Source organism: Sitophilus oryzae, unplaced genomic scaffold (assembly GCF_002938485.1).
Source record: "Sitophilus oryzae breed Bouriz unplaced genomic scaffold, Soryzae_2.0 scaffold_467_pilon_pilon, whole genome shotgun sequence".
Classification (NCBI taxonomy): Eukaryota; Metazoa; Arthropoda; class Insecta; order Coleoptera; family Curculionidae; genus Sitophilus; species Sitophilus oryzae.
In genome coordinates this window covers 1,593,770-1,620,984 of record NW_022147048.1, presented here as the reverse complement: position 1 = coordinate 1,620,984, position 27,215 = coordinate 1,593,770, and the positions used below count along the sequence as shown (strand labels likewise).

General features: G+C 33.9%; 1 protein-coding gene across 6 annotated transcripts in view; it reads left to right on the top strand.

Annotated features, from left to right (window-relative positions):
* LOC115886095 (apoptosis-stimulating of p53 protein 1) overlaps nt 1–27,215 on the top strand; it is a 451,411-nt gene that overhangs the window by 390,634 nt on the left and 33,562 nt on the right. For all 6 annotated transcript variants that reach the window (XM_030905145.1, XM_030905146.1, XM_030905147.1 and 3 more), the window contains 3 exons: nt 1,102–1,375; nt 15,654–15,832; nt 22,245–22,450. In XM_030905145.1, coding sequence (XP_030761005.1) covers nt 1,102–1,375; nt 15,654–15,832; nt 22,245–22,450 — 659 coding nt within the window. The remainder of the gene's footprint in view (nt 1–1,101; nt 1,376–15,653; nt 15,833–22,244; nt 22,451–27,215) is intronic.

Genomic DNA, 27,215 nt, shown 5'->3' with positions numbered 1-27,215 from the left:
ATACACAATTTCCAGCCTGTTCTATTCGTACAATCCTCTGTTGACAGGTTTCTTTCACTCATCGCTTTGTGTACGCTTTTTTGCCATTCCAGTTTCGGTCTTCCCTGTTTTCTTCTGCCCTTTGGTTGCCAATTGATTATTTTCTTGGGCCATCTAGTATCCTTCATTCGCTCGACATGTCCGTACCAGATCAGCTGCTTTTTCTCTATATCCTGTGTTATCGTACCTTCTATACCCATTTGTTGGTTTATGGTATTATTTCTTATTCGTTGTTGTCTTGAAATTCCTATTGATCTTCGAATGGCATCCATTTCTACGGCCTCTATCCTCTTCTTGTATCTCTCAGTTATTCTCCATGTTTCTGCTCCATACAGGAGGTTGCTCTTTATCATGGTTTCATATATATTGAATTTTCTTTGCTTTGTTAATGATTTGCTCAATAAGATTCCATTTAGACATCAGATTATTTTTTTTTCCATTCCTCCGATTCCTCCGATTAAACCAAATGAGAAAGACTAAATATTATGTGACAATTCAGACTTTATTAATATTATTCTTGAAACTCATTTAGCTATTGGACATGGAGATAGCAATAGAATGGTGGAGGAGCTAAAAATATAAAAATATTACGCAAGAAAGTGTGTTCATCTATCTTAGATGACGCACGCATCATGTCTAACGAAACAAAAATGCACGAAAAAGGGACTGGTGGTAAAACCCGGAAATTATCAGTCGATGTCAAGTAGATTTAATGTCCCGTATGTATATATTATAAATGGCAAATGGCCCGTATAAATTCATATTAGTCTATCAGGACTACTTAACTAAGTTTGCACAATTTAGACTAAAATAGAAAACCATGTGGCCTCAACCATACTGGATATATTTTGTATATTCGGTGCACCACTGGTCCTTCACGTTTATAGAGTAATGTTATTTGTATTTTTTTGTAAATAAAAGTTTATGTAATAAAATTCCCTATCATTTCTTGCACACGCCTATGAATGTGATAACCAAAAAATTGTGCAAACGCATGCAAACTAGTATTTCTAAATGATCTTACTATCAATATGATTCATTTTTTTCTCTTTCTCTTTTCAGTTACCAGACGGAGTGCAGTTGACGCTGACGGAACTGCGCGAGATGGCTTGCAGGCAGCAGGCCCAGATCGACTCGCAACACCAACTCTTGGCGGCCAAAGAACAACGGCTGCGCTATCTGAAGGAGCAAGATGCGCGCGCTCAACGGGTCCAAGCGGAGAGCGAGCGTCTGCGCAGGCTGCGCGACAGGGTGGAGGCGCAGGAACTGAAGCTGCGCAAACTAAGGGCGCTGAGGGGCCAGGTGGACCATCAGAAGCAGAACAACATCAGTCTGAGTAAGTTACGTTTAAGATTTAAAAATACACCACTCAAAACAGTTATCGCATATTTGAAAAAAAGATAAAAATAATAATTATTACCTACATATTTCTAAATGAAGCATGCATTTTTATGCCTGTCTCTTATGAGTTTTTTTAGAATAACATGTAATTTTTAGTCGGCCGACTGTTTAATTGTAAAAGTGGAAACAATACATTTTTGTGGAGCCGATCTGCCCAATATTTGATTGCATTGCGTAGCCCTAGGCTATACGCTGACAGGCAATTTTTAATTGGCCGATTATTTACTTGCATATTTGTAACCCATATATATCTATGGAGCCGCGCTCACATGCAATCAAATAGTCGGCCGATCGGCTCCATAAGTATGCATTGTTTTCACTTTTGCAACTAAATAGTCGGCCGACTAAAAATTACAGGTCAACGCGTAGGCTTATTGTTTCGAATCTGTAAGTTAGGGAATTCAAAGTAACGATGGAAATTCGTGTCGTGCCGTGAAACCACTTTGCGAACTCCAGTTATAAGCTCAGTAGTTTTAGGATTTAGTGCTTGATATAATTGTCATAATCTAAATAATGAAAACTATTCTTCGTCAGTGAGATCTCTCCTGAATTACGAATTCTTTGCGGAAAACAATAGAAGATTAATATTTCAGTTCACGGTCTTTCGGTGAACTAAACTCTTGGCGATCTGTCTGTCGCCTCTGGCTTTTGCAGATTATATTATGACACGCTTCTAATATTAATTAGAGTTGGCGTACATTCAGAACTGCGCAATACGTTCATACAATAAAACAAAAGACAAAACAGTTGATGTACGGAATGGCCATCTAGAGATAGTTAAAACTTTCTATTGTACAAATGATAGAAATATAGTTAGAATTAAAATCTAAACCATATCCGTTCACTCTCATATACTTCAATGATATTTATTTAAACGGTACCTTTGATTTTATTTCGGCTAAAGCAAACATTTCGTAAAAAAATATACGTTCAATCTTCCTGGATTAATAGTGAATGGAGAGCACAAAATTAAATTTATTTGAAACGGAAATAGCCAATAGAATTTACTTAATATTCTATTAAAAATATACCTACTTTATAGCTACCTCTAATTTGTTTGAATGAGAAATGTTATTATTGCTTCTTTTTGAATCTTTTTAGTTCATTTGAGAAGGAACTAAATAAATTTTGTTAAAAGAAGACATTATATAGAATATTTTTTTATTCTGCAATGTTTTGATTTCCTGAACAATAAACAACTTCTAAAAACAAATATTTTTAAAGACTAGGTTACTTTTTAAACAGTGAGTGGCCAAAGAATCTCTAGAATATTTGAGAAATTTACCATGGCAGAGACAGGCAAAAAACTGCGTTCATAGTAGAACATTCGCCAAAATTCGCGCCAGGTCGTGCCGACATAGAACGGGGACAAACATAATAGGCCTTACGATCGCAGTGCTTCTGGAATTCCTTAATACTTACTTAGAAATTAATATACAATACCTTTCTTGTATTGTTTTATTAAATTTCCACTCGCTATAAGTTACCAGAGTATAATAACAGACTTAAATAAACTTACTTGAATGTGTTTGAAGATTTAATCAAGAAGAGTTGTTTTCGCCTATTTGAAACTTTGCCAGTTAGAACAATAGTTAACTTATATATACAATTCTTGGCTTGTGGTGGAATTTTAGAAGTGTTTCACACGATATTTGAACCTTATTTTGATGCTCTGTAAAGGCATTAATATTGTTAGGAAAGTCTATAAATATACCTAAACAAGAACCGTATGAGGTCTGCATAGTTTATGAATATATTTTTTTATTCCACATTTTTTTAATAAAAAAAAATATATATGTGAAGACCGGTTTTATAATGCTATTGTTAGTTAATTGTTGAATGCAGAAAGAGCAGGAGGGGGGTTAATCACCGCCACCTTACAGATCGATTGTGTCCCCCTTCCTTGAGTTGCAGTTCACAATACATCATACAGTCCCAGTGCTTTGACAAAAGCCAGTATCTGGGACGGTTTTATAGAAGGTACTCAAGTAGCAAAAAGAAATTCTAAAAGGATTAAATTATTTTATAACAGTCAATAGCGTTGTCTTAAGGACTGCTTGATTTTATTAAGCGTTTGGTTTCCACCATTCTGTTTTTTAATAAAATTTGTCATATTAAACTATTTTCTAGTGGTTTTTACAACGTATCCTATAACGCATTAAACGATAATTTCTTTTAGTATGATATAACACTTAATAAGACAATGCTATATGATAACAAACATATTATTTTATTAGACTCTTATACCCACCATGTAAGAGTTTGGTTTGGCTATAATATTCATATAACTAGTAGTCACAAGATCATATAATAGTTACTTAAACTTGTCTTATTAAAGTTGTATTACGTTGTATGATAGAATGTTTTATTGCGTTAAACTACGGTGCTGTATACACCAGTTATATAGCCCTATATGATAAAATTGTGCTTAACGAAATAAATTCGCTGTAATATCTGCATTATAAAACTGGTAATGTATATAATAAAACTGGTAATGTATATAATTTTAAATTAAATGGTATACTTAGTTATTTATTTTGTTATTGTTGTTGTTGCAAAAGTAATATCTACGTACGAGTATAATCAGTCACAGCTATTATGAATTCTGGACAAAGTTGGAAAAAAATTAACAAACGCAGTGGTAGTTATAAAGAGCACGTAAGAAAAAACTCCTCGAAATTACGGCAAATAATCCCCAGAATTCCCTGGGTTCCCAAAAGCTAAAATCTCTCAGGTTATCTGGCTTCTTCAAAGCATTGTTGTCACGTTGATGTAAAAGTTTTACTGTAGTAATGTTTGTATTGTTTTATTGTTGTTTTTCCAAGTCCTTAGGTTGCCGCTCACTCGTCGGGCACGCATGAAATGCATTGCGTGCATGAATCCATGAAAATCTGATCATGTTTGTTTGTTTAAATACTAATCAAATGAGATTTGGCAACATCTATTTGTCACAAATCTCAATATGTCCAAAATAGTTCTACAGTGCCTGGAAATTCTGTGTAATGATAGATATTTATCCTATATCGTTTTATTTTACAACAAAGATTTATTTAAGGGATTCATTTATAATAAAATGATTGCATTATAATTCGCCATGTTTAAGGCAGAATTTTTGTTTGGACTATGGCCGCCATTATATGAAGCAAAATTAAAGACATCAAAATAAATTGTAAAATGTTATTTTTGAGAACTATTTTGTGATAAGATTCCCACATACAGTAATAAAGTGTATAATTAAATTAAAAACAAGAATTTTTGAAAATTTTATTTTATTTTATTGTTTAAATTTATACGTAAACCTTAATCGAAATGAAAGCGCTTTAATTTTTTGCCAAATACATACCTATAATCTACCAGTAAAATTTTCGGCACAACAAAAATTGTCCCTACTTTTCAAACCCTATTAATGATTTTTTATATTACATATTTGTTGTACCTTCTGGCTCTACCCGCCATTTTCATTGTCGAGTAGTCTCCTTTTTAACAATCCACATCCTCTAGATTCATTTTACGACACGCTTAAAATATAATTTGCTCCTAATATTCTTCGGTAAAAAATAAAATACTCTTTTACCTCGCTAAAGGATCAAATATTTTTATTGTTCTGTTTCTTAGATGTGACCACGTAATACACAATAAAACTAGTTTTATAATAGTTATATAACGCTGTGTAAAATAGTTGCATAAGAGTTGTATACCCTTTTTATAGAACTTCTATACTACTAAACGGTTGTATAAAAATGGGCCTTTTTTGGTTGTAAAGCTATCATATTACGGTCTTATAGCACGTTATATGAATTGAGGTATCCTATAAAAATTATCACATAGCCGTTTATACAGCCTTTATAAAATAAAATTTGCTACTTGGGTAGTTCTCCATCTCCGATATCAGTCTTACCATATAGTACGAGAGCTAGCAACGTCGGGAAAACTAGTATTTTAAGACGTCTGGCTCTTTGATATATCTTTTATTATGCTCTCTGGAACAGCATGCGGCCCGTCTGGCTGCCGATACCCATTGCGTTCACTACTGCGCATCCAAAGAAGATCCTCTATTTTTTACTTAGCGCTTTAAATTCTAGTATGGAATAAAATTCGAGTAAGTCTTCATTAGCTCAGCGCGTAGAGCTTTCGCCTATAAGCGAAGGTCAGTGGTTCGATACCGGCTGGGGGTGCAACTTTTTTATTTTTTTTTTTTCGTTTATATTCAGATAGTAAAGTATTAAATATTTGCTTTTTTATCACCAGAACGGATGGCGCTTATGGGTTTATGATCCGTAGTATATATATAAGTAGAATTTGATACTTTCATTTGCTTTGAAGGATTATTGTGGTAATTAATTATTAGACAGGTTTAGGATGGTCGGGCTGCCGCGCCGGTAGGTTGCGTTCACTACTGCGCATCACATGTGTACAGGGTGTCCCATTTTTGTGCGTTTTTGGGATTTCTCGTTTATAATTTCATTTTAAAGATTTAAACATAACATATAAAAATTAACATTTTAATGCTTTATGAAGGTAATTTCTGCCTGTCTTTGTTCAAAATATTTTTTTCAGCTGTTGTTTATTATTTTAATAATCATTTTATTAATAATACTTTTTTAACAGATTGTTATCTAAAAGCTACACAAGTTTATTTTCAGTTCAGTTTGTTAAGATAACGATGGAAAACAAAATTATCTGGTTAAATTAAATTAAATAAAATAATAATACTTTTTAAACAAGATTGATTAATGTTCATGTGTAGGAAATGAGCAAATTGAGGGGTAGAATATTTAGTTACATAAAAAACTAACAAAGTAATGTGAAAAAAAAACGCATCATTGTATCTCCACTCATAAACGAGAAATCCCAGATATCCCAAATCCCAAAAAACGCACGAAAATAAGACACCCTGTACTCATGTGATGCGCAGTAGTGAACGCAACCTACCGGCGCGGCAGCCAGACCATCCTAAACCTATCTAATAATTAATTACTACAATAATCCTTCAAACCAAATGAAAGTATCAAATTCTACTTATATACACTACGGATCATAAACCCATAAGCGCCATCCGTTCTGGTGATAAAAAAGCAAATATTTAATACTTTACTATCTGAATATAAACGAAAAAAAAATAAAAAAATTGCACCCCAGCCGGTATCGAACCATTGACCTTCGCTTCATAGGCGAAAGCTCTACGCGCTGAGCTAATGAAGACTTACTCGAATTTTATTCAATACTAGAATTTAAAGCGCTAAGTAAAAAATAGAGGATCTTCTTTGGATGCGCAGTAGTGAACGCAACGTGTATCGGCAGCCAGACGGCCTGCACGCTGTTACAGAGAGCATAATAAAAGATATATCAAAGAGCCAGACGTCTTAAAATTCTTAAAATACTTTCTCGAAAACGTTACTAGCTCTTAGACTAATAGTTTATGGCAAGAATGGCTGTCACCTCGGCGCACTCAGTGACGATGTTTCCCCATTTTCCACCGCAGAATCTGCATTCGCGATTTATTCTTATCCTCAATCTACTGAGGAGTTTTGGTTTGGTTAAAAAACGCCGTGACAATCCGAAGATTGTTTTTACTTCACTCACTACTTTATTTTTTTATTCAATATTTTTATACCTACTAAGTTTGCGACAAACCTGTATGTCGCATTAGATTATGAATTAATCAGAATGTTGCCTTAAGTCTATGGGAGCGTTTCACAAACCTTAAAAGTTACAAAGCTCGATATAGTAAAACATTTTTTTTACTTTTGGACTGTGCCGGAGGGATGCAGAATGCAAGCGAAATTGAATTTACTTTATCCCCTAGAGGGAAAATTCGATAAGGTAAATCCTCAAGGATATACACAGTGAAGAAAGACCTACCTGCCGTGGGCCGACGATTAAATCCTATTTATACGTCGGTTTAATTTGCATTTATATGGAACGTTCGATATAATTCTTGGGTTCTATCAAAGATCGATATTTCAACTAGCACGCTACAGATTTATTAGGCCAATAAAGAGCGGGAAACCTATTTCTTTATAGATTATATTATTCCCAAGTAGCATTTTCACGACTTGCCACCATATGTTTACTAAACACAACGTTGGATTAATTACAAAAAATAGTTAGCTCCCTACCTTGGGTATTAAAATAAATTTAAACGTTTTTATAACGTTGTGCCGACGTTGGACTAGTACTACAGCAAAGTAGAAGCTTCTGCGACGTCGAATAAACGTTGTCTTGTAACCTTTTTTGCTTAAGTGATCTTTAGGTGATTCGGACAACGTAGTTACAACGTTGGACAATATAGAGTTTTCCGACGTCAGTTTCAGGACCTATTCCAACGTTATGCAAACGTCGTCTGTTTTACTAATTCCAACGTTGTTTAGATTTCCTTATTCTTACGTTGGTAGGACGTCGAGTCACTACTTTTTTGCAACTGTATTGAACCATAACCTTAAATTTTAAATTTTCACTTCATTGTTCTGTTCAGTCAGACAGTTCAGTGCTGTTTTTGTTTTTATAAAAAAAACTTAATTAAAATGGGACAAGAAAGGTACATATAAAACTAAATTTAAATATACATCGACATATATTACCGATAGTTTATCCACTCCCTCGTTTATTTATATTATAGAGGGCGGCACAAGCTAGACTCTAGGATGACTAAATTAGGCAATCTTGCGACTAGTATACTACCTGTTAAGGCCGAACTGCGACTTTATTAGTCCAGTATGCGACTACTCGAACTACTCCATCTTAATCTCCAAAACAACAAAATGAAAGCCGCCATGTTGTTGAATAAGAAAATGTTTCGTTCCTAAAATAGCAATTCCTGCTTTTTGAATACATTAAATTGAAATATTTGACCCTAAACAACACGCGGAAAGAACTTTTTCGACTGCGAATAAATTATTCTCATTTTACTAAAAAAAAAATTCAAGAAAATTCTTAAAACTTCTTTAATTTTAAGGCCCATTAGTATTTTTCAAAGTAGAAACAATACATTTACCAATAAAGTTGTTTGCGTTTAACTTGTTTGCCTTGGGTAACGAGTTACAGAGTCGGTTAAAGTGTTTCAATAATTATGATCTTCAAACATCCTCCCCACTTAAATACTTTTGTTTTGTTTTCCTTCACTGCCATCTGACATATGTCTCTAACTAAATCATAAAAATAATATTTTTACTATAATTATCCCAATTTAGGATAAAACGCGACTTAGACGCCATATTAGTTTTGTATTTCTGTGAATTAGGATTTTAAACAACGTTGCAGTTTGTACTAAATTAGGCTTCTAGCCAACGTCGGTATGCAACGTCGTTTCGACCCAAAAATTATTCTCCAAACTAGTGCAGACTAGGGTTGGCACGAGGTTGTGCCGACGTTGCGCCCCGACGTTTGGTCGCGTGACACAACGTTGTCCCGACGTCCAAATGCTGCTTGGGTTACTATAGTTAAGAATAATTACCTAAATAAAGGATGGTGGAATGTAGAATTTAGGGGGGGGAGGGGTTAATCACCGCGACTACTATCTAGAGATCTATGGTGTCCCCCTTTCATGAGTTATAACTCATCATAAAGTAACTAAAATAAAAGAGTGTTTGAAAGGTTATCTAACTTGGCCATAATGTTGCATAGTTCTTAGGAACTTATATTTCTCTAGGAACCAGGGACATTATATTTCTCTATGCACAGTGGTTCCCAGATAGGTCATTACTTAGAAATATTAATTTCAAAATGTTTACATGAAACTTTTGTTAATACTTTTCTTATATTCCCCTGTAAACGATACATAATATATAACAAAATCAAGTAAGCCTAGTGTAGCGCTTTTTTTATTAGAAATGTCACATGTTTGCTACTCGTATCAAGCTGACATAAACAGTTTTCAGATAACGCCAATTAATTACTTATTTTATTAAAATTGATAAAAGCTGTTGCCTTTTCTGTAATGGACGTTCGAATACAGTTCGTCTGCTGGATCTCTGTCTATGAAAGGAATGCGGACAAAAAACATTTAAATAAACAGCTATATATTTTATACGTCGACTTGACGAGTACGTCACCGCAAATCGCCCCGCCCACTCATTTTATTGGCTACTTGCAAATTTGTCGAATTTTTATTGATGCGATGCGTCGTCTAATTTTTTACGAAAAACGTCGAGAGAATCTCGTTTACCCTCTCACGGATACCCCGTAGCCACAGAACGGACAGACGTACTGTACGTCTGTCCGTACGTCCGTCCCACCAGCGGTTTTTTAGAAGGCTCGGTAGAAGGCTTTTTTAGAAATGAAGTTATTTTTGGTTGTGCCTCAGAGGTATTTGAAGAATTATTGATTACCTCTGATTTAACCTCGGATTTGACACTGCGATTACTACTAATTTTTGGTATAAATAATTTATTTGTTATATCAAAATGCTTTATCAAGTGTGTTTGAAAATTTGAGCTTACCCAGCGTGCCTGGGTAAGTAACTCTTGTTTTTGTGGTTTTTGTAGAAGGATGATATTTTATTTGTAACGTTACTTGCTTTTTACAAAAGCAGGTTATTTTGCATATTAAAGTCGATCCCGAAATCGAGTTTGCCTCGAAGTTTGCAGTAGAATTTGGAAGTAAAATTGATGTGCTAAAAATAATGTTATTAAACAGATTATTGCAGTTTAGAGCGCTCCAGAGTTCATCACCAATTTTTGACTTTAACCATTGCTTTAGTATTTTAGAAACTATATTATTTTCAATATAGGGGTATAATGTTTCCAAAACATGTACAGTGGTATCTTCTGAAAGACTTCCAGAACTAAACGATTTTGTCAAAACACCTTTAGATTCCAGATATTTTTCAGTATTAGCTTTAGATGCAAATGGGCTAGAAATGATGCAATCAGCTTCCCGGCCGTCGTTGTTTCCAGTAAAAAAGTGATTTTTGTTGAAATTTTTTTTTTCTTGAAAAAATTAAAAAAAAATTTTTTTTCGGTATACGTCAAAGTCGGAGCCACTTTGAATATGTCATCGAATGAACCTAGGGCACCTCCACAAATAAGGTTAGGTTCTGATCCTTCTTGCATTTACTACGAGATGAGGGGGTGTAATATGACTTACCCTATCAGCCTCCTAAGCGACGCGTAAGAAGCCTACACACCAAATTTGAACTCGATCCGATGAAAACTGTAGGATTTATTAATGACTAAAGTGGCAGCTTCGTGACGTCATCACGAAATATTGGAGGAAACGTCAAAATTTGTAGTGGAGGTTGTTGGTCGGGGGTCCACAATACACATTTAAAATTCGATTCGGGTCCGATTCGGGCAGATTCGAATTTACTGATGAAGGAGCGTCTAAAGTGCCCGAAACGTCGATCCGACATCATGAGCGTATCGGGCGGGCCCCAAAACCTACCCGTGCCAAATTTCGTTCCGATCCGTTAATTTCGAATAATTTTGAAGAGGGGGGCTAAAATCGCCCGAAACGTCGAACCAAACCCCTCACGCAACTGTCCTCGACCCCATCTATCTCTGACCCAAATTTGGTCGCTCTGCGTCCAAGTCGGTCCAACCGTCATTCCAAGAGTAAACGTCCTCAGGAATGGGTCGAAACGTCGATTTGATGGGCGGAATCGGAACGGGCGGTCTAGAAATGGCCCCATGCCAAATTTGAGCCCTTAACTATGGTAAATAAAAAAGTTGGTTCGCAAAATCGTGGGTAATTTTCTTTTGCCCTTTTTGCCCCTGTATATTAAATTGAAGGAACCATATAGGGATGTCCGGACTCCTTTCGAGTATCTCTATCCACGTGCCGGGTTTGGTTCCAATCGACCCAAAATTAAGAAAAACCCTGATGATTTCACCCATTTAGAAACGTCGGATCGAAACTTTGGCCACTTCATCATGTAGCCCGTCCCCAATAGTGCCGAAATCGACCCCCATTTTTCCTCTATATCTAATAGTTTAGCCTACCCTGATGAAGGTTTAACGAAACGTCGGGTCCAACTTTGCACGGTAGAGCCGTGTGCACCATCGCCAATAGAGCCTACCTACCAAATTTGGTCGCGATCGGACGACTTTGACTTTGGACGTCTCTTACGCCAAAACTAACTGTCACAGGGACACGTGTCATACGGGGTCAAGTTGGCCTTGATCCAATCTGTCGACATGCCAAATTTCGTTGAAATCGGACGATTTTTTAGCCAGTGATGATGGGGTTTCATATTGGTCGAAACGTTGTCACAATATCATCTAAAGATGGGGCTCTGCGAGCCCCATCTACGTTCCAAATTTCAAGTCTCTAGGTCTTATAGGGCCGGAGCTATGGCGGTCCAAAGACCCATCTCAAGTTCCACATTGTGCGTCCAACCCAGCGTTGCCAGATGTCCAACAAAATACCTGTTTAATACCAGTTTAATGCCAAATAAAACCAGTTTATTACCAAATAATACCAGTTTATTACCAAATAATACCAGATTAGTACCAAAAATACCAAATTAATACAAAAAATACCAGTATTACCAAGTGCTTGTACAATAAATACCACCCTCGGGTGAGCCACTTTCTAGACGTACCCGGTATGTTCCCGTTCAATCTGAGTTCCAATTAACAATTTGGCCATTAAAGGGACATGCATTTGCATTTCAATAGAAGGGCAGAGATAGCTACAATACGTGACTTCATCGTGGAGAACAAATCGATTAGAAATATATCCACGGGCGTGGAAGTGAATATATGGTCAATTAATTGGCTAGTCCATTAGACCTAGTCAATTAAGACCTCGTATGAGTAGTTTGTTAAACGGTATTCGGCCGGACAGGCTTTCCACTGCAAATTTATATCGAACTTCACGATTCAGCATTCTAAATTAGAAGGGTATCCTCATGTTAACTTAGGAGCCGATAAAGTTTAAATTTGTGTTGGCATTATCATGTAAACGTAATTGCAACACCAGCACGCTGTTGTAACTCAAGATGTATGATATTACCCACAGTTTACAATGTAAAGTTATGCTTTCATCGAATTTAAATTATCGATTACTGGCCGATGTCTTCAACATTGCTCTATTTTCCTACGTGTTAATTAATAGCAGTTTACATTTTTAATGCGAGTATTTGCCCTCGATAATCTATCCTCCGCTACCAAATATGCTTCCTTTTAGTGTTTATTGATTATGTTTTTTGAGCAGTAATTTATTTACTGTGTGACATATAAATTCAAACACCCATTAATAGTCTAGCTATATTCATAAAGTTGTGTCGGTTGATTGCCGTCTTCTTTTTTGTTGCACATACGGTGCTTCTACTCTATGTATCCTTGTCGAGGACCTATCGTCCGCGCACCAAATTTGAACATTAATTTTAAAAATTTAATTTGTTGCCACGCCCTTTCTTAATCTGAAGTTCAATAAAACACAAGTTTACTTAATTAGGATGAGTTACATAGAGGCCACTAGCTTTTTAATTTTTAACAGCCGGGTGGTTGGTGTTCAAAGATATTAATAAAAGGGCGCCACGAGATTATACTCTATGAACTCGGCAATAAAGATGTTACTATTAAGTAGACTTCAACACTAACCTCGAACTGTTGAGTGCAACTATCATGAACTTCAAATATTCTATAACTCGTTAAACGTAAGTGACTCTAACTTAACTATGAGACTAGACTGTAAATAATACTACTAAAAATATTTAAGCAATTTATTAAAATATTAAAAAGTTAAATATATATAAAAAAAAACGAATGAAATGTAAAATGTAATATGTTAAGAAATTAATTAAATAAATATAAATAAAAAATGTTGGAAAAGAAAATGGAATTTTAAATTAAATGCAATAACTAAACCTATGACGTCAAACCCCCTTATCTAACTTAATACTAAATACAATCAGGGTAGTTTATACCCATAAATCAAGTCTAAAATTATACTAATATCTAAACGATCTTACTCTACAGTCTTGAAATTACGTGAAACTTCCTCCGGGTGAGCTACAGTGTATAGCTATGGGGTGGCTACAGCAGGGTACAGCAGCTCGGTGTACTGTCACTGGAGCCCACGGATGTTAGCAGACGTACGGATGCCGGCCAGGTGTAGGACTTCAAAAGGTGAACATAAAAAACCCTAAATAATATTGGTTGTCTTAGAAAAGAGCCTCAATTATAGAACAAGGACTAGCACAACGTGTAGGAGTTAATAAAGGTAATAAAGAAGGACTAATCAAATCTGAACTTTACCTCAACGAGGGTTTATGATGTCCAACGGGTAACTCTACACACGGGCAACAGGAACGGATGGAATTCTGGACTGTTCTGTGCTGTACGGTCTGGATCAGTCTTCTTGCTCTACAATTACGAACAACCAAATAAGACTTAAGAAAGATAACACTCAACTAATCTTTCTACACCACGTGGGCGTGGAAAAGTCGAAAACCAGTCAACAATACGAATAAAAATCAGTTGAGCATTGACTTAGAATAGGCAGAAGAATTATAGCATACCTTGGAACTAGTCGGGGACTTCTTGGGCACGTGGAATCGGGATATCGGTCGGAAAAATTTGGCTATTTAATCCCTTACGGTAATTGGTCGGTGGTCCATGTAAACTCAACAAAATCCAACCACGTCTCTGACCAAATGTGTTTCGGAAGCCTTAATCCTTCTTTATGAAGACCTGCTATTTATTCACCAACAGAGAATGCTTCACGAAACGGCAGCCAGTTCTTCACGACGATATTCTGACGGTGGATACACAAGAAGTGATGCAAGGATTCGATATCCTTCACAAAATCAGATTTCGACCGGAAATCTCCCTCCAGGATATAGATAGGGAACTATATATCTTAACTAGTCCAACTCACAAAAAGGCATAAATAAAAAACGACGATCTAGTATATTTTCTCCTCAGCCATATTCCATATCCGGTCAATGAACGAACTAAACTCAGAAATTCCACAATTAAAAGAACGAATTGCACACTGCGATCCACATCAAAAATAACCAATTTAACTACGAAATTTTATCTGATAATTATAAAATTTCAATAACCAAAACAAAGGATAAATAAATCCAAAAACATCTGATTTGATCTGACAGTGACAAGTGACAGAGGTGATGATCAAAGATATAGGGAGATGGACAAAAAGCCTACTGCTGGTCGGCATCAGTGACAATATATGTAGAATATCGCGGTGTATATCGGGTTGCATAATTGTAAAATTTAAATAAAATAATATTTAACAATAAAATTATAGTAAACATGATGCAAACATAATAGCTATTTGCGATATTTTATGAGCTAACACACAAAGGTCGTTGCGAGGAAATTTGACTGTTACATTGTAAAATGCTTATATTTGAACAATAAATTGAATGTTTACTGTCACAAAAATTAAATTATATAAAAAATACAATTAACCACTCACAGAGTATTTAGTGAGTATTTAGAAAGTCCAACGAAAAAAAAATAGAAATATAGTTGCACAGGCGCAAATGCTTATTTTATTGAAGCAAATACTCTTGAGTATAAGCCAATCATTATTATTACATATCAACTTGAGTAGATGCTTATACTCCGACCTGTTAGTCTAAGCTCTTGCTTGGAGCGTTTGCTCATACTCATGAGCCTTTTGCTTTCTTTTTATTCATACGGGCCATTGTGCTATCCATTATATTTTGTATTTGATGAATTTATAATTCTTTCATTAAATAAAAAGCGTATATGCATTACTTGTTTCTATCAAAATTAACCTTTTTATTTATTTATAGGATGGTTTTTTTTATCGTAATATCAATAACGTAGTTTATTAAAGTAGTTTTCATGTTAGTTAATGAACGGGAAAAGAGGTAGTTTTTGAAGGGAAACTACACGTAGTTAATCAGGTAAAGTACGTCTTAATTAACTACCTCCGAATCCTGGTTGCCACATCTTCGGGTCTACAACGTCTACGTCACGAGGTAACTTAACCTATGAGGAACCTATCATAGATAGATATCGATTATCTGATTTGCAGCATGGCATTAAGAGTTACAGAATGTCAAAACTTATGTGCGTAGCTGCAACTCACTATTAAATTGTTAAGAATTCCTTTTTTTTAAGAATTTCTTTCAATAAATTTGTTTTAAAATGTCACCGATTATTATTCATATCATATACCTACATATACTGGTTGTTTCGATTTCTTCATAACTAACCTATCACAGTTACTACTTTCCGACACTGTAAATTATAAAGAAAAATTCTAATTTTCAGCCAGTGACCTTGACTCGATAAGGGCCTTGTTCAATGAGAAGGAAAAGGAATTATCTTTGGCCGTGGCTAAAGTGGAGGAGCTGACTAGGCAGCTTGAGGAATTGAGGAGAGGTAGGACGAATAGGGACCCACCACCAGCCTCTGCATTGGAATTGGACAAACTTCGAAGAGAATTAATGGTAAGTTTTATAAACATATCTATAATAGAAAAATAAAACAAAAACTTAAATGTTGCATATTTTAATTTATTATTATTTTTTAAACACCTGTATTCTAAATATCTCCAGGGTGCGTTATAATCATTGCCTGGAAACTTATATGGTGAAATTTTGATAAAATAATTTAGTACACACTAAAAACACGGTATGTCGCTAGTGATAGGAAAAATAATTTTTAGAGGTTACTATTTTATTTGGTTGCCTGTAATATGCATATACAGGGTGTTTCCTAATTAATCTAAAAAATAAAACAATCGTTAGAAAACGAATTAAGGAGGGCTCTTAATAAGTATATTTATTGTTTTCTCGACAACCGTTTGATGAACAAGAAAAACTCAAAACATCAATTTTGTTGAAAAAGGATGGTCAGTCAAGAAAAAAATATATTTTCTTTAAAAAAGCAGTGATGTACCATTTATGTTAAGCAAAAAAATCGATTTTTTTAAAATTTTTAAATGTATATTGTCAACTTGACAATGACTGCTGATAAATCAAAAAATTCGCAGGAAAAATTTTGATTTTTATTGAATTTGGGCCTGCGTTTGCAAATACTCGTTTGTTTTTTAATTTTCTATCTATCTAAATTTTAAATATCATAGTCAGAAATAGTTTTATTATTTATTAACTGTAAAAATGGTGTTTTCTTGTTGTGTTGCATCTTGCAAAGAAACTAAAAAAACTGCAAAAATGTACGCTTTTCCAAAAGACGATAAGGTATGTATCTTAAGGAGGGTCCACATTTAGTAACATGTTATATAACATTGCTATTTAAAAAGCTACATATAACATGTTAAAAAACCGGGAGCCGTCCACATTATAGTTTTCGTAGTCATGAATCGTTTTGGCGAAAAAGAGGTTCAGCTCGCAGCAGCAGCGTGCGTAATTATTTTTGAACTAAGGGAAAGAAAGTCGAGAAAAAAAGCGGTTTTGAGTCTGCCATAGCCTACCAGCAAGATCTAGATATACAGTTGAACTCAATTAGCATATCTTTTCAATACTTGCCTCGGCTGTTTCTCGTGGTGTCGTCTGTCTTTTAAAAACATTAATAATTTACAGTACGTCTCGTCTGCTGGATCTGCGTCTATGAAAGGAATGCGGACAAAAAACATTTAAATAAACAGCAATATATTCTATACGTCGATTTGACGAGTGCGTCACCGCAAATCGCTCCGCCCACTCATTTTATTGGCTACTTGCAAATTTGTCGAATTTTTATTGATGGGATGCGTCGTCTATTTTTTACGAAAAACATCGAGAGAATATCGTTTCCCCTCTCACGGATACCCCGTAGCTACAGAACGGACAGACGCACACTGGTCGAAATCGCTACTTTACAGTGCAAATATTAGGAAACCCTAAAGATGCGTAGTTGGCTGTGACCTATGAAATGCAAAAAAGGAAGGTCTAAAGATGGCGCAGGTGACATATTTTTTTGCGAAATAGCTGTCTTTGTTGTATTTTATTAATTAGATAACAGGTAGTAATTGTATGAAGTCATACACGAAAAATTGAAATAATATTTAATCATTAATAATGACTGCAATCTAGTAACGTCTGCAAACGTGAATCAACGTGTTTGTGATTTATGTTGTTTTGCTAGGAATTTGTAATAGTTAGGACCAAATTTTGGTGAGCAAATAATTTTTTGTCTATTATTTTTTCAACAAAACTGAACTGGTGATTAAAACAAAAATTATATTTCTTTTCTTCAGGTTTCGCAAAGGTAAACCATACCTTGTCCGGTCGTGTTCGATACAATTTTTTTTTCAAGATTTAGAAGGCTTTTTGGTAAGACATTTTCTTATATAATTAACTGCTACTAGGTGCACGGTTCGGAGTAACACACATTTATCTAATAGATACGTCGTTGACAAGAAGGGAGCTTTATGAAGTTTGGCGACGGAAAAGTGGTCTTAAATAAAAAAATTCGGCGGTCCTTTCATATGCTATTCGCCGACTTGGTATAGCCGAAGACAAAGAGACAACAACCAAACCAAAAGTATCTTGTAGTGAAGCGCACAGCAAATAGTTTCACTAGGAAACTGCAATAAAAGTGGGAAAGAGTCTTATAGAATTCGAAACAAATAATTCAGATTGGTTAAATGACAACATAGTTTTTGATCCAGATGAACAAACCAAATTTTGTTAATCTAGTGTTCTCTTTCTGTTATCTCTAGGTTTTTTCAATAATTATATTTGCAAGAGAAAAACTTATTAATTTTTAACCCTTGTGTCTAAAATCGTCATTTTTTTGACGATAATAGGAAGTACGATTTTAGAATTGTAAAGTACTCGATGAGACCTTCAAAATGATGTGCATCTTGCACCTCTTTTCATTTAATATTCTCAGGGTAACATTCACCCCTCCTAAGGGGTTGAAACATGAAGGCTAACATTTTTATTTGTATTTTTAGATTTATCTTGTCATTTTATGGTATATTCAATATAAACTAGGTTAAAATTTTCGTCTTACTAATATCGAACATTTTTTGCATCGTAAAGTAGCGATTGCGACCAGTGTGAGACGTACTGTAAAAGCAAAAGCAAACCATTTTGAATTATCCACTTCATCTAAACCATGCAGTTCCTGATTTGCATTTCTTTTGTTCCCGCTGGAACTGGCCTATTAGATTACGCATTATTTCTCAACTTTTTCTGTTTCCAAATACACACTATGAAATGAAAATCGCTGTCATTTTATATGGAAAATTATATGGGGAATGTCATCGATCGTCATGTCCAAGCCAACTGGACGGGAGGCCGACGGGATGCAGTTTTTTTTTCGATCATATGGTATTATTGACCAGTAAATAAACAAACCAATATCAGCTCACCACACTAAGATTCTGTAGCGCACGTCCCTGAAAATATGAGCGGCTAAACTAGAAATTTAGCAAGTGTGGACGCGTTGTTTCATGTTACAATAGCAATGTTGCACAACATCTTTTGATCTTTACCGACTACAAATGGATAACATCTAGCAAATTATATAGCATCGAAATTTGCTAAATATAACTAAAAAATATGTAACATGTTATATAACTTTGCTATATAGCAGTGTTATATAGCAAGTGTGGACAGTCCTTTAGATAAAAGAAAATATATGGTATGTATTCGTTGTTTGATTTTTTTTTCGTTCGCTTTATAATCTATAAATCTCGGTCTATTCATTAGACAGCCAGTCGACTTACGATCATTTACATGAAACTCTGTGAAATAAATAAAAAAATAAATTGTAAAATAGGTATATATATATTCTTATGTTTTATTAAAGTTACTCTGATATACTAATATATCAGTGTAACTTTAAAAAAAATCCTTTGAATTCAAATATAAACATAAAAAACATATTTCCTGTTTCATGTATTGATCTTGTTGTAATTTTATTTACTACAAAATAGATGTTAAATTTTTTTTCTATGTAAAAAGAGTCGAAAATTTATGTCAGTGTTTTCATAAAAAGCGGAAACATGGCTAATAAACCAAATTTTATCTCAGCGAGAAAGAGACAAGGCAACCTGCCAACGTTTAGCAAATATATTTTCCATTATTCTGTTATCTGTTTTAGAACATCCTGTCTTGCTTCTACCACAAAAATTGAATTTTCCTTTTTTTATCCTCTTTCTTTTTTGTCGCGCTATAAAGTACCTACATCCGGAAAAGCGGTTTTTGCATTTTTATACAGGGTTGTTGACCACATACGACACGGAGTATTGTAGCTAAACGATGAGATTTTTACAAATTGTAAGTTTGAGGTTCGTTGAAGGACTATTAGAGCTACAATTTAAAAATATTTTTACAAGATATAGAGTGTCCCAAATAAATAAAAAATATCAAAGTTGTATTTTTTTAAATGGAACACCCTGTATATTATTACATTTTTAGTTTCTACGATTAAAATAAAGGTAAATTTGATTAAGGTTTATTATACATAAACCTTACTGTTTTTGAAATATTTTCAGTTTTGTGAAATTGCAGTAAAAATTTTAAGGCTTCATTTCTGCAAGGGTATCAAAGTTTTTAATACTAAATATTTACTGAAGTTTATTTACTGATCAGTTATTGTGTTGCAATAATAAAAATAATACTACCTTATACAGAGTGTCTAAAAATTTATTTTAAATAATTATTAGCTTCAAACGGCAATAACTTGTTTAATTTAAATGGAACACCCTGTATATTTTACGAGAATCAGATGCACAATTTAATTGTCTATCAAATTATATATTATACCATTTTTTACCTATCTCTTTAAGTTTTCGTAGAAAATGCATTTTCTTGTAATTTAGAACTTATTTATCAATATACCCATGGACTATTGACATTTTAGATTATTTTTAAAGATGTACCAAATTTTTAAAGAGTACAGATACTAATATTGTAGATATAATTCGTTTATTTCATTAAAAAAATAAGAAAAAACTGTTTAAATATTTGTTAAAGAGGATTAATTAATATGATTCCAGTATTCAAACTACATTAACTGACTGTTTGCATTGATTAATAATAATTGCTCCAAATACTAAAAAACTGAATTTTGTATGGGCATTAGACAGTGTGATAAAAAGTAGCACCTTAAAAATGATATTTCATTTTTTAATAAATGCTTATTTATAACAACAGAGACTTTAATTTGATAACTTATTATTATATTGATTTCTGACTCACATCCACATTTATTTATAATAATTTATTAACGAACACAATTAAGTATGTAATTAATTAGTATATGGGCGGAAATAATGGTATTATATTAATTAATGGTATACTCTTTTATAAAGATTTAAATAGTTTTCTTTTTGCATACAAATGGGCTAGTAATATTATCGTTTTGCTAAAAACGATAATATTACTAGTCTGTACATTTTGTACATTTGTTGCTTTAAAAACAATCTAAAATATCAATATTCCATGGATATATTGATAAATGAGGTCTAAATTATAAGAAAATGCATTTTCTACGAAAACTTGAAGGGATAGGTAAAAAATGGTATGATACAATTTGATAGACAATTTAATTGTGCATCTGATTCTCCTAAAATATACAGGGCATTCCTTTATTGCCGTTTACATAACAGGGCAAGTTATTGCCGTTTGAAGCTAATAATTATTTAAAATAAATTTTTAGACACTCTGTATAAGGTAGTATTATTTTTATTATTGCAACACAATAACTGATCAATAAATAAACTTCATTAAATATTTAGTATTAAAAACATTGATAACATGGGAGAAATAAAGCTTTAAAATTTTTACAGCAATTTCACAAAATTGAAAATATTTCAAAAACAGTAAGGTTTAAGTATAATAAACCTGAATCAAATTTACTTTTATTTTAATCGTAGAAACTAAAAATGTAATAATATAGAGGGTGTTCCATTTAAAAAAATACAACTTTGATATTTTTTATTTATTTGGGACACTCTGTATCTTGTAAAAATATTTTTAAATTGTAGCTCTAATAGTCCTTCAACGAACCCCAAACTTACAATTTGTAAAAATCTCATCGTTTAGCTGTATAGATGAAACTAAAAAAGTTTCTTTGTGAATGTATTTCTAATTTTTTCTGTCAAAATAAACTCGTGAAAAAATAAAAACGAAAACCAGGAATTTCAGATTTCGGCCATACTTCCGGACATAGCAAATTAAGTTCAATTACTAAAACTAAACGGATTACCGTTTTCGAGACAGCAATGGCGAGAGCCGGATTTGAAAGACTCCGTATAGGTAGAATTTGTATAGAGATCTAATATTTAAATGAAATGAAGTTTAAGATAATCAAAATAAAATGGAAAATACTGAATTAAAAATTAGTCTTTTTTTCTCCATCCATAGTATTTTATCTTTCGAGATGAATTTTTTTGTTTGATTTTCTTCTTTGTTGCCCTTTATTTTCTTCATTACCTTTAAAGTAAATTTTCGTCGAGTTATCTGAACCGTTGCAAAAAGAAGGTGAACTTTTTATCAAAGAAAAGGTCCGTTTTAACTGTTCCTGTTGCTCCTTGATATCAAACTGGAATAAGAGATAAGATGGGCAAGGACGTTGCTTAGTCTGGCCTCCTATCTGCCATCTTAATAATGAAATGGAGCGGGTAAATACTAGAAGCCCTTTTAATAAAATAAAAATGAATTCCTTTATGCAGAATATTCTACCGAGGAGAAATGCGATTATGACTTTTATTAAGTATTTTATACCGATTTGGTCATCGAAACTGTGCGCCTTGATTTTAACGTGTGATGTAGACAGCTTAATGGAAAATCATGGCTTTAACTTTCAAACGAAATTTTATTTATTAGACATTAAAATTGGCAACAGTTTCAGCATCTTTGATACGCCAATTTTTTTATTTCTCTATCGGTTCTTTTTTTTCAGTATCGAAATAAATTAAACGAGCAACAAAATCAAAGACTCAATCAACAACGAGAGGCCCTTACCGCTAGGCAAGAGGAAATGAGCGCAATCGACAAGAGGATATCGGAGTTACAGGAAAGATTGCAACGCAAGAGGCACCTCAATCAACAACTAGCCAGTCAAATCAGTGCAGCTTCCCATAAAGCTGCTTATCAACAGTTCGTACGGTAAGGTTTAATGATTTTATAGATTGTAGATTATATGCGGGGGAGGGGGGAGAAATTAAATCATAGCGACATTATAGATCTATTGTGTTCCTCTTCAGAATCTAAAGGAAAAGCTAGGCTAGGTTAAGTCCGGATTTTGCCCGGATTTCAGAGCTTGCTCGTCCTGATCTTCCAATATCTTTTATGGAAAATTCGCTAGTGAGACTGATATGTGAGAACCCCAACTTAGGCTGTATGTCGTCATTTTAATTTCTGCTTATAAATATTAATAGAGAATGAAGAAATGCGATGACAAAAATTGTGACTGGATCAATGACTGCATGATTTTTTGAGATCTAACAAAAGCCTTCGACTCTGTGAACAGAGATGCGCTTTGGGCAATTATGAAAAAGTTCGGAGTACCCAACAAATTTCTTACAGTACGTAAAAGCCTCCATAACAACAAGTCACTTAACTACTAATATAGAAATTTAATTCTACGCTGTGTTTGTCATAATGCGGATCAACCTGCTCTCACTACCGGTTTCGGAGCCCTACTCCATCATCAGGTGAGCTTGGGAGATCCACAAAATGACAACCAAAAAGCAGTTAAGTGGCAAGAATCCTTATATAATTTTATTATATACCTCTACTGCAAGAAATTTGTTTTCTATTTTATAATATGGCTTGCCTGAAAAAAAGTCTTTTACCATCCTTTTACTATCGATAGTTGCGCCTCGGTGGTACGAAAGTACTACCATTGCACGCAGGCCGCTATCTCCCGTTCGGGACTTAATATCTAACCGATACTTTCCGACAAGTCGGAATTAACTATCTCTGCGCTGTGGTTGTCATTTTGTGGATCTCCCAAGCTCACCTGATGATGGAGTAGGGCTCCGAAACCGGTAGTGAGAGCAGGTTCATGGTACAAAGAATACAAGGTATGATATTGCGCAGGTTGGTTGCTACGTCACAGGTGATAACAGGCGCTATTGGTCAGCACGCCTCGCGCGCCAGTTCAAATCGTCAAGATATTGTTATAAACCTGTTTTTTGTTTTATATACCGTCATTGAATTATCGCTAAACAAGTTACTGTGGAGCAGTTCATAAGAGTCGGGCTAGGGAAGCGAGAGACCGGAGTTCGAATCTCGGCCGGGACATAACTTTTATTTATTTTTTTAAATACTGTTGTATTCTATAGTTTATTTTGTAGTATAAAAAAAAGAACTATTTATTCTGTGATTTTTAATCTCCGGTATTAATATAAATTGATTGTTGGTACAATACATCATTTAATATAAAATAATATTCTACTTTTTGAAATGTATCGGGCCCTAATTGTACCTAAAAGTAAAATATATTTTTACTGATATACCATATTGTAAACTATTTAATATTTCAGTCACTTAAAAAGTTAATTTGCATTGAATAATTGCCTACCATCAAAGGAAATTTGAGCTATATAATCCTTGATGGGCATCTTCCTCTAAATTTTGGGTTTCGTTCAACCGATTTATTCTCAAAACCTGAAACATCTACATATAAAAAGAAGCACAGGTCACTAATTATAATAAACTTCACCCTTGGAATTACTTCCACTAATTATAATAAACTTCACCCTTGGAATTACTTCTATCACAATTACAATACATTCATCTGCATTGGCATTTTCTACTGTTCAATGGGAAACAATAAACTTTCCAACATTTTTTAAATGATCTAACAATTCCTCTTGTGGTTACTTTTCCATAGATATCCTAATCCAAATGAAAAACAAAATTGTTTTTGGAATTAATAGAATTATGGAAAAACTCTATTAATTCCAATAAACGAACCTCCAAAGTGGAGCATGAGTCTCATGATCTACAATACGTCTATTATAAATATAAATTTATAGAATATGTATTTCTTTTGCATAATCAAAATTGTCACTCTAAATTTTACATAACCAAATTGTCACTCTAAACCGCTGTCTTTTTTCTACCAATCTACTTTAGGCAGAGACTCTTTAGGTTTGCACTTAATCAAAATTCCAAAGTTTTTTTATTCTACGAGCTACAGATGCCCAACGCACTACTGCCCGACCCTATACTGGGTGCGTCTCGAAAGTGGCTCACCCCCATATAATTTTTATTTTATTCTGGTATATTTCGACCCCAGGAACACGTCTATGAGGTTTTTTTCACCAAAAAAAGTTGAAATGTTGAAAATCGTGCATTTTCTTTTAAATTTCCCTGTATATTTTTTGAAAACTTTTTAGAACTGCCTGTTCACCGCATATTTTCCACGGTATAATTTCTTAATATCTGATATTACCATAGTTACGGCTTTAGTCTATGGTTACGGAAATAAAAGGGATGCAATTACAGAAAAAAATCCGGTGGCTCTCAAAATTTTTTCAAAAAAAATCATTTTTTTTATTTTCAAACTTAAATAACTCGGTTATTTTGGACTTATCTGAAAAAATGGTAAAGAGAAAATATGTTTCTTTTATCGAGATCTACCAACCCTGAAAATATTTGCACTTATATAAGACTCACCCGGTATATTACTTTTTCGATTTGGGCCCCCCTAAAATAAATTCCTGCATACGCCCCTGTTAGTATATGACATAAATTAGGAATGATTGACGTATTCCATTATTTCCGGTTTCACCGGAAATGACTACAACACTGAAAAAAAGGATCTCTCAGTCGAAATGAATATGACTTTGACCCAAAAGATTGGCGCTTTTCAATAGGGCCAAGAACGGTATTTCTTTACCCAAAGCATTAACTATCTTTTCATAAGCTTTAAAAAATTACTTTAGAGAATAGAAGAATCTATCTGTCCAAAGTATTTCACTTTTAACCCAAAATTAAGGTAAATGTCTCTTACCTTCAAATATAGCAAATAAATGCTCTAATTTCAATTTTTTCAGAAACTCCTTTAAAGAATCCATATATCCTAAAATTTGTTCATAAAAAATAACAAATGCATGTTAATAACGATCACTAATTTGTTATACGATATGCGTTTAACAAGCAAATTATGCAAAATTCCAAGTGGAAAATTCCAAGCAACAAAACCCGTACGTACTACCTATGATATGCGACCTATGAAATGCGACGTACGACTGATCGGACTGATTGTATATACCGTCCTTCGTCATCGTCTTTGCGTGTCATTATTATTTTTCATCAAAAGAGTATTTAGCTATTGGTGTGCTATTGGAAAAATGGCCATGTTTCTTGAATGAAGTACTTCCTAGCGTATTTTTCTTATTATCTTAAAACAAAGTAACTTGCACTTGGTTGAATGAAAATAGATTCAAGAGAAATTTTCGAATTTTTCAAGAGAACCAGTTTTCTTGAGTTAAGAGAGTTTTTCTTCAGGCAAAATATTTTCTTTTACGCTAAAATAAATTCTCTTGCCACTAATTTTTTTTTTCAAGAACGATGACGGCTTTAGTTCAAGTCTATCTTTTTTATCAGTGAACTTTTGATTTTTAACGGCACCATTTTTGATGGCACCCTCGGTATTTTTTTACTTTATTTGATAGAAAATTCTGAATAGAATGACATATAATATGTCAATTTTTGACATTTTCGCAAATGGTTTATTTGAAATTATAACATGCCGTTCATAACGACAATTTGACTCGAAATACCAAGTGTGTGGTATCAAATTATTCGTAAAAAATGCTTTTTCCAAATATTCTAATGAGCCACCCTCATTCCATTTGAAAAAATTGAGAAATAATTAAAAATACGAATTGAGCATCTTAAACGGCCAAGGCTAGGACCAGACACTAAACAAATTAGACGATCAACCCATTTTTCCAAGGCTCCTGGATTGAAAATTAGTGTTTTTAACACAGCCATGGCACTATACATTGAAATTTAAAATACAATTAATTTGTTTTTGAGCGAATACATCAAAAGTTGACATATGATATGTCATTCGATTCAGAGTGTCATTTTCTGTCGAATAAAGTAAAAAAATACCGAGGGTTCCATTTAAAAACCAAAAGTTGTAGTCATTTCCGGTGAAACAGGAAGTGACCGAAAACAATTGAATACGTCATTCAATCCTAATTTATGTATTATACTAACATACCAAATCTCGTTTTTTTATATGAAAAAATAAAAAAGTTATAGGGGGTGAGCCACTTTTTAAGACGCATGTTTTTTAGTGTTTTTTTTTTAATTTGAATTGAAAATTAAATAATTTCCTTACATTATATTCTATTTCGTTATTCCCTCTAAAACTAGACCATCGTCTGGCGTCAATGTTTCATGACTTGCAGTTGGTTAAGGTGGTAAATCAAAACCCAATGCAGATCGTACAATTTCCGATCGAGGCGTTTCAAAGTTCTGGCGAATTACTTCGAACAAAATGCGCTCCGTTCGCAATAAAATTTTATTTCGAGTTTCCATGGAAAACTTGGCAAATATTCATTGGATTCCTGTGTCATTCGGAGCTGTCTGTTCGGATTTCGTCTGCGTACGTAAGCCTCCGGACGTCGATGTCGATTTAGCCGATATAAAGTCAGTAAAAATATATATCGATGTACAGGAGTTTCTCGTTTTACGCTGGGGTTACTTTTTTGTTTTATCCAGGCTCAGCGTGCATTAGAAGCTTCTAGAGAACCACAACATCTAGCTCGGAGGTTTTTTGTACATCATAGTTTCACAACGAGATCTATCGATTAAAAATATTTTCATTATGGCGGCACTTCCGGAAATACCGGAAATTGACAGTAACTTTCTTATTTTAAAAAATGCCTTTAACTTCAGAGCTAAA